This window comes from Mya arenaria, chromosome 9, assembly GCF_026914265.1.
Source record: "Mya arenaria isolate MELC-2E11 chromosome 9, ASM2691426v1".
NCBI classification, from domain to species: Eukaryota; Metazoa; Mollusca; class Bivalvia; order Myida; family Myidae; genus Mya; species Mya arenaria.
In genome coordinates this window covers 62,911,872-62,928,056 of record NC_069130.1, presented here as the reverse complement: position 1 = coordinate 62,928,056, position 16,185 = coordinate 62,911,872, and the positions used below count along the sequence as shown (strand labels likewise).

The following is a 16,185-nucleotide window of genomic DNA, read 5'->3' as shown; positions in this document are numbered from 1 at the left end:
GTATCAATGCAATACCTCAAGTAGTTGCTGAGATATTAACCTATGTGTGCTTACACGCAAAACCTTAACCAGAATTTCTAAGTCGAATAATAAAGGCCTATTATTTGCATTATATTCAAATAATTGTTATCTAACTTCATTAATTTAGTATGTTAGATAGTTGGGAATACATATCCAAAGTTTCAATGCAATAACTGATGTATTTACTGAGTTTATGACTTAAAGGTGCTTACATGCAAAACCTTAACCAAGGTGTGACGCCAACGCCGACGCCAGGGTGAGTAGTATAGCTCTCCTTATTCTTCGAATAGTCGAGCTAAAAATGATACATTCGTACTGCCTCGGACAGTGCTGGGACTAAATTCAAAGGTATTGGGTTAAAGAGTTTGCCACTTATAAAATTGACAGACATCACCTGGAAATGCCAAGATGGTTCAGTGACGGGAGCTGTTATAGAAAAATGATATAATTGTACGGTATGGCTTTTGTAGTTTGGGCGCAGTCTTTGGTGTAACTGAATTTATAAGGAAAGAAGTTCGAAAACAGTGGTGCATGCTACTTCATACACGTCCTTTATCATGTGCTGTTTGATATGGCTGTCTTGAGACTAATAGTAAAGCGGATCAATAATACACTAATTATGATATGGCTATCTTCTGATTTATAGTAAAGGAGATTGCTTATCAATTACTACTAATCTTTACTTAATGTACATGGCACTTGTCACTTGAGACCATTAAAAGTATATGGGATGAGACAATATTCTGGCTACTTGATGTATTTGACTTTCTTGAGTTTTATTTTATATTTTTTATGGAATTTGCTACTTAATGTATCTGACCATCTTCAAAGTTATAGTCTAGGAGATTGGCTCATCCACTCCTTAATATATATATGGCTATCTTGACGTTAACAGTATATAGTATTTGCTAATTCACACATACTTGATACAATGGCCATGGTCAGATTTATATTAAAGGACATGCTTATTCACTGACTACTAAATATACATGGCCATCCAGATATTATAAATATGGTTGATTCCCAGTCGACACTTATATCTCTGTCACAACAAATGTCTCCTTCAACTCTGTATAAACTCTATCTATGCATTGATCTAAACGATTTATACATTTTTTTTAATCTTTGAAAGACCACTGCCAACTGTAATAAAAAAAATCCTTTACACATAAAACTAAGTCTTTATGTGATACACTATATTGACAGGAGCAAGTCCCTTCTACAGTCAAAAATCCTAACAAGTCGGGGATATTAAATAGTCTAATAATGGTACACCGATATCAAAATTTAATTGAAAAATCACAAATTCTGAACACCATATGAATAGTTATAATTTTACAATTCTTATTAGAAATTCATGACATATTCCATAACCCACGTGCTATCAGCTTAGGTGTTTTTTTCATCAAAGCAAGGAAACGGCAATTCAGAATTTGGAACACTGTTTTTTATACATTAAATATAATAGTGTCACATGACTTGAGTCATTACTATTCAATATTTACAAAGTCATATACTATTTCTTTCTGAAATTACATATTAATGAATTCAAACCTTTTCGTTCTATTATTAAAAAATGACAACAAGATCACTATTTATCTGAAACATTTCTACTGAGACAGATAACTCACGCAATGAATTTTTCAACATATCAAAATGCACCAATTGGAAATGCACTTTCTTCTATATGTGTTCGGCTATATAAAAACACTTTTAAATCCATATATTGATGTGGTCCAATATTGAATTCCACAGTATGTCAAATTAAAGTGGGAAGGAACAGCTTTACCTCTCAGCATAATAATTCATGACCAAATGAGCCATCAATATTATACAATCATTTCTTAAGATGTTTTTAAAATACTGGTAAAACTGGCAGAAACAAATGCTTCAACATTTGAAATATATTGCATAAAGCGCTTGGAATAATCTAATTTCAACCTAACATGAGATTCATGCAATTTTTGCCAACCAATCCTGGATGGCATTAATATCAGCTTTCTCCTGGCAGCTACACTCAACAAAGTCTATCTTCATGGGCTTTAGGTCGTTAAAGGTGAAGTCACGGTCCCGTCTACCGAGATAGGTGTTGTTGTTGCTGGCAGAAGTGTCTTGAAGAGCGGCCGACTTAGTGATTCTTAGGGTGTTCCTGGAAATATACAACATGACAATATTTATATTTTTTATAAACTATGAGACCTTTCTTTTAGCTTTTTCAATTATATTGACATCATCAGAGTTTAAGCTAAAGAGTAATGGAAGGGTGCTTTTTCATAGCCCTCTTTTGCCCTCATGGAGACTAACATGGGTATGCATTTGCCTTCAAAATTATTTATCCTAAGACAAAAAAAAAGGACAGCCGGGCTGAATGTAACATTCATTCCCAATCCTGACTGTACCAAACTAAGATTCTCCCCCTGCATATTTGTTATTGTGTATTATTACCATTATGATTGTTTCAAACGTTTAACTGTATTTGTTTTTTCATCATTCTAGATGCATTTTATGAGAAAAATGAGACTTTGAAAAGGAGGAGACTCCACGACAATTACAATACAACTTCAAATAAAGACACAATTTAATTTTGAAATTAAGACACCCTTTCAAAATAACCACAACATTTTGTTTAAGCTTGGTAAGGAAGAAAAATGCATTAAATTGGGTATAAAAACCAAAAAATTCTAGGGGGAGATCCCCCATTTCCCCTTGTGGAGCCCAACCCAATTTGCCACTTCAAAGCTCATGTAGCTTGCCCTTTTCAAATTTTGGCTGGAGCACTGTTATATGTGATCTATCTAAATTAGGGAATCAATATTTTTGTGTGTGATGGTTTGGATTTCGATTTTTCTCAAACAATTCATAATAAGAGCACCAAAACTTACACTTGTCTTTTGGTCTTTAAATCTTGGCTGACCAGGGGTCATAACTAGCCAGAACATATATGTATACTATCATTGTTAACATGTGTTAGTATTAAAGGCAATGCAATGTCCATCTGACTTTTTGAAAGGCAGATAAAATGCTTGTTGTCGGGGAAAAGCACTATAAGCTCTGCTTTTTAAAAAATCTGTTTTAGAATATTATTTATATAAAAGTGTTATGTTCAGTGTTGCACTGTTGTCTTGGAATTACAAATTGATTACAAGGGCCATAACTCTGCATTACTTTGCCCGACGAAAAAAATAAACTAATGTGCATAATCTCCATTTACCCTCTATCCACATAATGAGTTTCATGAACCTAGCTTTGATACGTTTTGAGTTATTACAGGACCAAATTGGCTATATTTTTAATAAGTCAAGGGCCATAACTCCATATTGCCCTCTTACCACATACTTAGTTTCACTAACCTAGCTTTGATACTTTTTGAGTTATCACAGAACGGAGATTTTGACGAATGGACGCACAGAGGGTAAACCTTAAGTCCCCTCCGGTGAAACCGGTAGGGGACTTATAAATATGTAAAAAAAAATAAAATACTTGAATTGTATTGTTTGTTTATCAAACTCACTATTGTTGAACAAACCCTCTACCTACCCTTCTTGAGTGTTTTGTTACAGTGAGTTAGTGTGATACAAATTGAACTCACATTTCCTTCTCCAGCAGCGCCTGTATGACCTTTGCCCCCTTGGTAAAGCTCATGTCCTGTTTGTTGCACGCGACCAGCAGTGGTGGCGACATGTTGGAGATCCGGTTGTCACTCAACACAGTGTACAGGTACCTGTAATACATGATGGTGATGTAAAGGCAACAGCTACATGTACTATCATTGCAATACTAATTTCTGAAAAAATGAAAAAAGGGTTTTACCTTGAGCATTGACAACTTTATTTACTTAAACAATAGAAAACTGAAATATTTTTTTTTCACATTCAGTTTAAATGAATATACACAGTCATCAGTATCAGTAATTAACTCTGCCACCTACTGTTCATGCTATTTAGTATTTAAATGTACAACTTTGATACAAAGTATGTGTACTTACTCAGCAATATCCTTTATTTCTTTCTGAACAGAAGAACTGTCTATTACAAAGATGACTCCTCTGAAACAAAGCCAGATAAATGCTCACAACACATGCTACTTCAAAGAAATTATTAAAACAAGCTGTAAAATTAATCACAAGCGCATAATTTAACTACCAGTATACACCAGTGATGCAAATATGATATGTTATTGGTTCTGCCAAAAAACCCCGCAGACATTGTATAAAACCAGTTAACTCTTTGATTTGGTCAAATTTAGCCAAAATGTGTATTGATAGGTCAATATTTATCCAACTAATGTTAACCATTCAATTGATTTAAATGTGCCAACTAGCCAAAAGATAACCTGTAGACAATTTATTACAGTTAATGTAATAGGCTGCTGATATATATACCTAGCAAGATCTTTATGCCCATCTAACATCTGCTGTCGGATCCTTTCATGTCCTGGAAGGTCAACCAGCCTCAAGGTTTTTCCCTGAAATAAAAGTAAAATCTATTAGTTTTATCACCAGACAGAATGTAAGGTTGACTTCATATTAAGGATTTTAGGTATAATACTGTGTGCAAATGAGCATTTTTGAAGCATTGAATGATCATGGGGTTTGCTCTGCCAAAATGAATGTAGACTAAGTGATACTGAATATTGTGTAATATATAAAGCCCATCAATTTACTTCACATCATCTATTGAGAGCATTATTGTATGTATCAACGTGGAACATACTACTAAGGGGCAATTTCATAATCGGCATCTGCATGTACTGTTTGCGTTGGTTTCACATCAACCAGTCAATTAAATCGTATCCTAAAATTGTGCTTTTTGAATTGCCGAAAAACTAACTGTTCCAAATTTATTTTTGGGATGGAACAAATGTACTATAAAAAGCATATGATGATGCTTTTATTCACTGATTTTAATTTATTTGCTAACATATATATATTATATAGCGCCTGCTTATTTTGCAATTTAAAGACATATTCGGTCTAATATAAATTTTTAATAAGACTTGAAACAATTGAAGTGCGATTAAGTTATAGTGAAAAGTGATTACTGGGTATTCGGTATAATTAAAGTCAACGTATGCTGATAAGTCTCTCTTTTATCAATATTCATTTAGTGTTATTGACTAGTTGGAATCAGAATTAAAATAGAAGAACCTTAAATGGTGTTTGCTCTATTACTTTAAATTGTGATTATATGTATATGAAAGAACAGAAATAACAGAATAATTGCTACCAACAAATGTTAACAATATCAATTGTCAGCTAATTTATGAAATTTACTTCAATCTGTAGTATATAGACACTCACACTTTCAGCAACTGTGTAATTTCCGGAATTGGGAGATATTGATGAAAATGTTTGGTTGTGCTTCTTGTAGATGAGCTGAAATAAACAATATAAAACAATGCCAAGATTGATATCAAGCTAATAACATATACATTTTAAAGGACAATGTACTATGGCCACTCAAGAGTCAATCATTTAAATTATTTTAATTAAACTGTCTTGGTTGTGGTGAATGAAATATTTTTTCTGGTAAATCATTCAAATTTTGAACAAACCTCATATACATTTAACCAAGTAAAAATGTATTCTAGATAATCATTTCTGCAAACCTCAGCGCATTCTATGTGTTAAAAATACACCTTAATGTCTGATGTCTGAGGGTAGGAAAAATAGCTTGTGATTTTAAAAACCTGATGAGATTAATACATCTAAAACACCTTTGCACAATTTAAACCCCATACTAATAATTCTTTATATGTCAGTTCAATACCTGAGTATAGAGGAGTGTCTTGCCAGCATCACAGTTACCCAGGATCAAAACACCTCGTCTTTTGTTTTGACGCTGTCTCAATAATCCAAATACAACTGAAAGTAAAGAAATATGGTTATGAAATGGGGCTTTAAATATTTCAAAAAAATAATTTGACATCATTTTTCACGAAAAATACAAAAAGAAGCTAATAAATTCTTCTTGTTTTTATTTATATTACCCCACCCATACTAAATACATGCATTTTCGCATATGTTACAGACGAAAGATGAAAAACAAGGCTTTTCTTAAATAAATTCAGGTTCAATTACTTACGAAAAGTCAAAAGTACTACAGAAACTGCTACTATGACACCAATAACGGAATAATCTCCCATTTCGACGGACTTTTGTAAATAATTCATCCAGACAACTACGTGGTTCTTCGCGGAGGCTGCCATGTTGACAAATAACCTATTTCCGGGTTGGGTTACATTCAACTATAGCTTAAGGCGTATCAGTTAAAACGTCCCAAGTCGAAAATGACGGAACGTTTCTGTCCTTGTGAGATACATGTTGATTAATTTTACAAACGTGATTTGTGTTTAAAACCACCAAAAAGAAGCTTCATTTACATAAACTTTTACTATGTTACTTTTCTTTTACATTTCATTATCTGCACTGGTAAGCTGTGATTAACATATGGTATTTCATGACCCACGTTTATCCATCTAACCCTTACTATAGTTGATATATACTGGGAGTAGGATTTGTTATTTGTACATCTGAAGGTGTTTTCGATAGAAATGCGCCAGAGTTCCGAATGACTTTACTGTATTTAGTGGAATGTTGGTTTAAACAGTATTTATTTTGTATACATGTATATGATATATACAAAACTCCACAAACAACAAAGTACATATATACGTTTTATATACTATATATTTATACTAGTATATAAAACGTATATATGTACTGTGTTGTTTGTTAAGTTTTGTGTTGTAGGTCATGTTTCTGGTTGGTGATTGTTTGGTTTTGCGTTCTATGTATTTGGCGTTGACCCTGTGCCATAAAACATGGTTTATGTTTTAACTTTCGACTCCTAAGCTTGTTTCTGTAGTTATTAATATAAATATTTATATGGAACCCCTTTCTTCACTATGAATAATCATAAGAATTCATGAAATCCAGTGAAAAGCATTGACATACTGTATGAACTGAAACATATTATTTATATTATATATGTTTAAAAGCGGTAAACAAAGCGTAAATCGTATACATTATAATTATAAATGATTATACATGACAGAGGTGCAATAAAAGTATAGAATTGTACTCAATACTTTTTAAGTGTAAATATAGTTACCGTAACGAAATAAAAACAATATAAAAATCATGTTACTCGTTTAAGTTTGCAAAAGCTAAGCAGTATTTTGCTGGGGTATCGTATTCATATATTGAGGTACTTTCTGTCTATGTTTGATTTTGATGTAACCTGAGTTGGCAATTCATAATTGGTGGTGTTATATTAAGTTAGAATGGAAGAGAAGAAAGAAAAGAAAAAGGAAAGGAAAGAGAAAATATGGTCGCTCAACCCTCAGCCTAAGCCTTCCCGGAAATCAATGACACAATTTTAATACGCCACTTTTAGAGCTGAAACTATGAGGTGTTTTGATAAAACGACGAACGTCTATGCAATTTTCAATTTTTGAGTCTTCGTCAAGATTAAGGGTCACCGTACAGAAGGCGGGGGTGGAGATTGCAACGCTTGTAGATTTTCAATCACATTCGATCGGTCTTTGATCTTCGTATATAGGGCATTCTAGAAAATAGTCTACAGTTGTCTCAACCTCAACACATATGAAATATATGGAGTAAAGATGTTCTTTCGAATTACAACAATGAGTCCTGAGCCTTGCATGCTGAATATTCGAGAGGCGTTGGCCATAGTAAAACTGTGATGGACTCGATGTTATTCCGAAATGGCAGGTGAATTTTTTACTTAATATTATTGGCAAGCTTTCTGACTTATGGATTTTTGCCGGGAGGTAGTTCCAAGATTTCATAGTTGATGGTAGAAAAGAATTTGAATAAAAACTGTGTGGGCATCGTGGAATTCTAACATCTCATGGGTTTCTAGTGCAATAGCTTGCCGCCTCTGCGTCTGGTACTAGAGAATCAAGGTATGCAGGTTGTTTTTCATTTTGTAGAAAAGTATAATCTATGCATTAATGTTCTCGAACTAAGCGACCCGACGCCGGTTTCGGCTGAGAGCTTTGTAAAAGATACCAGTCTTTTATTGCCTGCGATAATACCAAGAGCTTCTAGCTGGATCTCTTCTAGATCTTGTTCTTCAGTCTGTGTAAGATTATCCCGAACAAAATCAGAATATTCGAGTATTGGGCGAATAAAAGTTGCGTACAAAATTTCAAGAGAACGTCTGTCAAGAGTAAATTTTATAGAAGGAAGTACTTTAACACGTTCCCATGCCTTCTCTTTGATCATATTAAGGTATGCACACCACTGACCACCATTAGATAAAATAAGGTCAAGGTGTTTGTGGATGTCAACTTCAGAATTAGTTGTAAGTACCTTACTAATGCAACTTAACCATGAAAAAGGTCGATAATTGCCAACAACATTGTGCCGTTCTTCTTATGAACAGCACATACATGGGCCAATTTCCACTTCTTTGGGACTTTACTAATTTGAATGGAGTAGTTTCGAAGGAAGCACAAAGGTTCAGCTTGTTCCCATGCCGACTCCATCTAAACATGATTGTTTATTTGATCCGTACCAGAAACTTTCGATAGCGACTTTAATGATGATACCTCCGATTCGGTAACAACAAAATGACCGAGACATGGTTGATCCTCAGGAAGATGACACTCAGGAAAAGCTTTATTTGAATCATCGAGAAAAGTTTGCGACTGGAAAAAGGTTTTAAGAATGTTAGCCTTATCAGAATTTTCAGTGTGGAATTGATCGTTATGTCTTCGAACAGGAATGTTCTGGTTCGAAGAGGCAGAACTGGTAAACTGCTTAAGAATTTTCAAAAGTAAGTTACAAGTTATTATATCGAAGCTTCTCTGCCAAATTCCTCCATATGACTAATATGATTAATACGAGCTTTCTGATAAGAGATGTTGTTTCATAACGTAATCGTTTTTATGCGGCCCAATTGCTGTGAAAGCCTGATAACTTTGCCTTGTCATGTGCTCTTTTCCTCCTGCGTATGTGTAATCTAATAGAGTTATGCATCCATTCTGGATCAGATTTCCGAACCGTTACTATTCTATTAGGATTTGCTGCAAGCTATAGGTTAAACAGACTTGTTAATGTCAAGTTAATGCATACCTTGATAAGATTTACCTTTTGCGTTTTATTTTTATTTAGGATTGTTTGGATAAGAGTGAGGTTGTGCACTTAAACTGGTTTAAACCCCCAGTAAATTTACATTTTACTGACCGTTCCAAGGCGGTACCTAACAATCCTTGATAAACATACCTAGTTTTTTTATATATAGTATGTATGCACTGTGCTACTTGTGGAGTTTTGTGCTGTTCTTCCATTTTTCTTGTTTGTGATTTTATGTTATATGTCTTTTTGCTAATGAGCTTGTTTCTGTAGCTTTTTGCATAAATATTGTAGTAAAGTCCCAGTTGAATAAACACTACGTCGCAATAGGTTGAAGTCCCCTCGGTCATACTTCCATGTATGTCTCTTGTAAGTCGATGATCATGGCTTAGAATACTGAAAGCAACAGAAGACACTGAGTAGTCATAAATTTCACATAACGATTGAGAAACAAAGCTAGCATTGAAATGGTTACAGTTTGAGTTAACACATTTATAGTATTTAACGGTTTGGATGTAGCAACACGAACTAAATAGACATACAAAATCACTTACAAAAATAAGCAAGTAGGCAATCAAAGCAAAGAATTATCCGATTGCAATCAGGATATTTAGTCGTATCAGGTTAGTCATAGTATGGGATAGTTATATGTATGTATTATCTGAATTGATAATGTAAAACACGGCGGTGAGGTAGATTATATAGGGCACTGTAGTTAATATAAATTTTACATCGGGAATGTACCGATGTGGGAAATCATTCGATAAGCAAGCGGGGTACAGTCAAGATCGTCTCATTGTAAACTTATAGCGTGTTGTTGTTTTCTGAAACATTTTTATATTGGACATTGGAAATTGGAAATTAAATATTTAATATTACTATTTAATTTACATGTTTGTGCGAACCGAAACAGAAGGCAGTGTCTTGCGGAAGGACTCGGAAGCAGGGCGCAGATACATATCGGCATGCCACGTATTAAGTTTTTGAGCCTACAAAAAAGTACCGTTGCGGGAAAGCCTTATCCACAGATAAGTTAATTTATCAACGACATTCAATTTCTTAGCGTCGTAATATAAATGACGTTTTCTGATTGGTTTCCTTTTTTACATACCATAACACAAGTGTTCTCAATATTGACAGATATTATAATAATTATTCAGATTATTTAACAATGTTTGCAGACCATCAACAGTATATGAAAATAACACAGCATCATCTGCAAAGAATAAAATATAAATATACGAATATCATCTATGGTAACAACATCTACGTCATCGCTATCAAAATATTGTTGCATATCGTTAATGAACAACAGACATAAAAGTAGACAGAGTGGTTCCCCTTGTTTTACAACCATATGACTTTCAAAGAAATCAGTATACTCTGTATTTACTCTTACACATGAAGAATCGACATCATAACTTTTCCTAAGCATTGATACCATTCTTCTAGAGAGGCCGTAGCGAATAAGTTAAAGCCAAATACCATTACGATAGACAACATCAAACGCCTTACGGAAATCAACAAATGCACAATACAACTTTCGTTTACACTTGTTAATAACTTTGTTCATAATAGACCGTAAAACAAATATACAATCAAAAGTACTTCTTTTGCTTCTAAAGCCGTATTGATAGTCTGACAATAAGTTATTACTGTTGCCCATAGCCACAGCTTATTATCTTAAATACTTGAATAAAAAATATAATTTCGAAATAAATACTTGTGAGAGTTATGCCTCTGTAGTTATTTGCATGGTTTATGTAACCTTTCTTAGGTACAGGGAAAATAATACATTTTTGTCCAACTAGAAGGATATAGGGAGAATACATATAGTTAAATAATTTGCGTAATATCGGAGCAAATATGTCTTTCCATCGAATAAACATTTCCGGAGTTAACTTGTCCGTACCACTATTTTTATCTCATGTGGGGATTGCAACACCCTGAGTTACTTCCTCAATATCAAACTCTTTGAACAATTGCTCAATATTAACAATGTCTATCAAAAACTGCTCTTTCAACTTCATCATCGCTGAATATCGTGCCATCACAACTCTAATTCTTAAAATGGTTAAAAAAACTCGTCTTTTTGTCAAATTTGATATGCCTGATTTGCTACTGCGAAGTTCTTTAATTTCAGACAAAACAAATCGGAGGCTGTGATTTAGCTAAATTACGTCAAATATCTCTCTTATGAGCATTACAAATGTTCTTATAGATATTGCGCTTTGACAATAATATTATACAGTTACCATCACATTTGAATTTTCTAAAATGTCTTATAGCCAAACGAAATTCCCGTCTAGATTGTTCACATTCCTGGTTAAACCATTGATTTTTAAATTTACGTCTAGGTTCTATGTCTAGCGTTTAGGTTCTACCACAAGCATTAAACGCCTTATCATATAATAACTTCCTGAATCAATATTACCATTATTTTCAACAACATTGTCTATAATATTACAAAATTCAGTAGCATTTGAAACTATTGAGATATTATATCATTCCATATTGTCACTATTCAAAGTCAATATATCAACTTTTTTCGATACAAAATCTGTAATTTTAAATTTGATGTTAACTGAGAGTACATCTCCAACAGGTACATGTCTTGAACAACGTTGCAAATTGTGAACAATAAAATTATTGACAACGGGAAATAAATACGTTGAAATCAAACATAATAATAATAATTTTCGTGTGCAAATAATTTGATTTATTGCGTGAAAATAATTTACTGTGTTAGGTTCTATATCTCCTCGTGAGTTAACTTCCTAGATACGCATAAACAATGACGTAACCAACTTTGCCTGGAACTCTGGGAAGAAGTTGTGTCGTAACTTCCGCTTCCTTTTTACGGAATCATTTAACGAGACGTGGCCTACTGAAATTTCTCTTAATATTTATCCGGTGTAATCAGTTTAACAAAGAGAAATTAAGATGCCATGGCGAGGGAAGGCAGTACGAAAGAGACGAGCCGAGGTTTTGGAGGCATCAAATCCCCTGGAAGAAGGGAACAAGGGTAATAAACGTAGTTTAAAAAACAAACATTTTCAGGGCGTCTAATCTACTGCCTGATTCTAACAGGCGTGGTGGACAAGACGCTTCGCCCAGCGCGGAACCCCCTTTAGAACACACTCCGTCTCAAAATGCATTGTCGGTGAATACCGAGGTTTCAATATCTTTACATCCGACGGCCAGCTGCAAACTAGGCCAAAAGAGTGTAAGGAAAAGGTAGGAACTATCGAGAAATGGACTGACGCATTTCTTATATATATGTCCGTTTTTTTGAAGGCATATCCAGCCAAAACGTCCGAAATGCTGCAATATATGTGGACAATAAGAGAGTGCGCAGCTCGCCAAGGTGGTACAGCTTGGAGGGCCTATGATGAGCAGTTTCGGCTCAGACAGGCTATGGTTTCTACATCTTGGGGCCAGATAAATAATGACTTATGGTGGCGTTGTATGCAAATCGCGCCCACACCCGCCCAATACAACCCTGGTTTGCAAAATGCGCAGAGCTATCGACCCGCCAAAACGTTTCATTTCTTTAATAATGGTAAATGTACATGGCCAAACTGTAGATTCAAACATGCTTGCTCATCCTGTGGCCAGGGCCATGCAGCAGCGGCGTGTGCGTTACCCATTTCTAGTGCACTTCCCGCGCAGCCTCAGCAAGTTAATGCTACGCATCAGCCCTTTCGTGGCTTACAGTCAGTCAACCACACAAACAACTTCCGGCGCGGAAATAAACGGCCCATGTAACACAAACATCCACAATATAGCGCCCTCCCCAATCAATCAAGAGGCGCTACAATTTTATTTAAGCGATTACTCACAGCAAAATGCTGTATTTCTTAGTCAAGGATTTAAGTACGGTTTCTCAATACTATATGAAGGCCCACGACAGTCTAGGGAATCAAAAAATTTGAAATCCGCTAACGAAAACCACGAAATAATTAAACAAAAAATAAACAAAGAAGTTGAGGCAGGTCGCGTGGCAGGCCGTTTTACGGAAAAACCTTTTCAAAATCTGATAGTATCACCCATAGGTTTGGTACCCAAAAAGGAGCCAAATCAATTTAGAATGATCCATCATTTGTCCTTCCCGACTGGTTCGTCCGTCAATGACCATATAGATCCCCAAAATGCATCAGTTCAGTACACTAGTTTTGATGAAGCCATTCGTATGATTCAAGAATTGGGCAGAAATTGTAAACTATTTAAACTTGACATACAGAACGCATTCAAATTAATACCAATCAGGCCTGATGATTTCGAATTACTGGGCTTTAAGTTAGCAGATAAATACTACTTTGACAAAACCTTACCGTTTGGCGCATCTATAAGTTGTGCCACGTTCGTGGAACATTGCGTAACAACAAGGTCCTCATCTGGGAAATTGATTCATTACCTAGACGACTATCTAGGGGGGGATACAGATTTGGCGTCAGCAAATGCACTCTTGCTCTTAGTAAAAAATATGTTACAAGATTTGAATGTGCCACTCGCGCAAGAGAAAACCGAAGGCCCGACGGAGAAAATAGTATTTTTGGGATTAGAACTAGATTCAAAAAGCATGGTGGTACGAGTTCCGCAAGATAAAATTGATAAAGTAGTATTATGCATTCAAGACATACTGAAAAACAAATCTGCGACCTTGAGGGGGATGCAGTCATTGATTGGGTCCCTTAATTTTTGCTGTCGTGCGATTCCATTGGGGCGGCCGTTTTGCAGGAGACTCATTAATGCAATTTGCGGATTGACAAAACCTTTTCACCATATTCGTCTAACGAAGTCGATTAAGCTCGACTTGACTATGTGGCTTAAGTTTTTCTCCGAATTTAACGGCGTATCAGTATTTCATGATAAATATTGGGTGTCGAATGATGATGAGCAGGTTTTCACAGACAGCGCCGGGAGTCAAGGGTTAGGTTTTGGTATTTATTTCCGAGGGCAATGGGCATGCGCTCGCTGGCCAGAGTCCTGATTGACAAAGCGTTTATTGGCGGACATAACAGTACTGAATATCTTTCCGATTTGTGTAGCTCTATACTTGTGGGGGGATAAACTAAGGAATAAGAAAGTTAGGTTTCACTGTGATAATAGTAGCGTTGTCCTTATTCTCAATTCACTGTCCTCGAAATCGGATCGGGTCATGGTAGTTTTGAGACATTTGACAATGAAGTGCCTACAACTTAATATTATGTTGCGCGCCTCGCATGTCCCGGGAGTAGAAAATTCAATCTGTGACGCCCCCTCACGTTTTCAGATCGAGCGATTCAGGGAGCTAGCACCGCAAGCGGACACGGAGCCGCATCAAATTCCCTCCCATCTTTGGGACATCTTCAGCAAAGAGTAAATACACTCATTAGTCAGTTTATAGCCGAAAACACGAGATTGACTTATAACACGACATTAAACGTATTTAATTCATTTCGGGAAAAATATCGGTTACCGCATTACATGCCTATTCCAGAACAACAGCTCGCCTGGTTCATTGCGTACTGTTATGAAAATAACTGTTCACCTAGCACGATCAGAACGTACATCGCGGGTATAAACTATGTACAGAATTTGAGGGGTTTTCAAGACGTTCAGTCAATGTTTGTCATCAATAGGTTATTAGAAGGCTGTGTACGATCAAACGCCCGTTCGACGGACACAAGACGTCTTTTTTCAAAAAAATATTCTAACAAATATCATTACAGTTTTGCCGCAGGTTTGCTACAACATTACAGAAACCAAGCTTTTTCAGGCCATTTTTATTGTCGCATACTTTGGTCTGTTTAAAATAAGTGAACTGGTGGGTGCAAATATCATGGGTATTGCTAACCAGATCAAACGCGACGACGTTTGCATTTCCCCAGACGCAAGTAAAGCAATAATTACACTGCACACGTACAAAACTAGACAACATGGCCCACCAGTTGTTATAAAATTACCACGCGAAAAGGAGATGCCCTGTCCGGTCCAGGCATTACAGGATTATTTAGCATCAAACAAAAACGGGGTTGCAGCTTTTAGTCATAGCAACGGCTTAACCGTAACTAGGCAACAAGTGACGTCAGTTCTTAACAAAGGCTTAGTAAGGGCAGGCTTTAATACTAAAAAGTTGAAAACACACAGCTTTCTGATAGGAAGAGCCACCGATCTCGCAATACAAGGCCTTAAGCCCGAAACTATTATGACATTAGGTCGGTGGTCGTCAGATACCTACAGGCGATATATTAGGAAATAAGATGTGAGTGGTTTAAGTGCCGCCATAAGTTAATAAGCAAACTATGATTTTACAAACTGATTCGTTTTTGTAGACATTTGGGTCGTTGGTGACTCGCTACCGAGACGGGCAGGTGAATTCACGCGTAGAAGGGGCTCTCCTAATTTGGGACTCGAGACAGGAATTGCTTGGCAAGGCGTGGGTGGTTTCCGTTGGGAAGGTTTTAGGAAGGTCATCAAAACATTGGTGATACTATGCGCTGCACCTAAGGTAGTCGTCCTGCATTTGGCGGGTAATGACGTCACAACCTGCCCGCTAACGAATTTTTTTAATACAATGGCACGGGAAATACGCTATCTACGATCGGCATTCCCAACAACTGTTATCATATGGGTAGACATTGCAGACCGGTTACAATGGCGTAACCCCGGTAACCTCACGCCGCGACAAATAAGCGATAAACGTAAGCGAGTCAATAGGTTCGGCCGTAATCGGTTGAAAAAGTCTGGGCCACACGATGTTTTGTCAGTAGACATCGACATTGGCACGCCGGGGTGCACCTTTCGGCCGTAGGTAACGCGATGTACCTTGATGCGTTAGGTGACCTGTTAAAAAAGTATATATAAGTTGTTACGAAAAATCAGTAATGCCCCAAAATTTTGGCGGATAAATTTCTAGTAATTAAAATTTAATTGTGGCGGAAAATTCTTGCGGCGGGCGAACAACACAACTCAGTGCCAAAATAAATCATTAAAATAAAATAAAATAACATGTATACATAATTCAGGGTCTGCGATTGTTAGCTCCTGTGGGCAGAGGAACCTCCAAAAGGGGTTCG

At 36.0% G+C, this 16,185-nt stretch overlaps 1 protein-coding gene across 1 annotated transcript; it reads right to left on the bottom strand.

Moving 5' to 3' along the window:
* Positions 1-1,293: 1,293 nt before the first annotated feature.
* On the bottom strand, positions 1,294-6,234 carry LOC128202828 (signal recognition particle receptor subunit beta-like). The gene is made up of 7 exons (XM_052903983.1): positions 6,105-6,234; positions 5,790-5,884; positions 5,321-5,395; positions 4,403-4,485; positions 4,007-4,066; positions 3,611-3,742; positions 1,294-2,170 (listed from the first exon to the last, which is right to left on the bottom strand). Exons 1-7 carry the CDS (start codon positions 6,226-6,228, stop codon positions 1,975-1,977), a joined length of 765 nt encoding a protein of 254 aa, XP_052759943.1. The 5' UTR covers positions 6,229-6,234; the 3' UTR covers positions 1,294-1,974.
* Between the last annotated feature and the right edge of the window lie 9,951 nt (positions 6,235-16,185).

Excerpts from the sequence above, each read along its gene's own strand:
- LOC128202828 (XM_052903983.1), bottom strand. The coding sequence starts at position 6,228 with ATGGCAGCCTCCGCGAAGAACCACGTAGTTGTCTGGATGAATTATTTA. Across the intron at positions 5,396-5,789 it reads AGACACTCCTCTATACTCAG|CTCATCTACAAGAAGCACAA; the intron begins GTATTGAACTGA and ends TGTTTATTTCAG. Across the intron at positions 2,171-3,610 it reads GCGCTGCTGGAGAAGGAAAT|GAACACCCTAAGAATCACTA; the intron begins GTGAGTTCAATT and ends GTATATTTCCAG.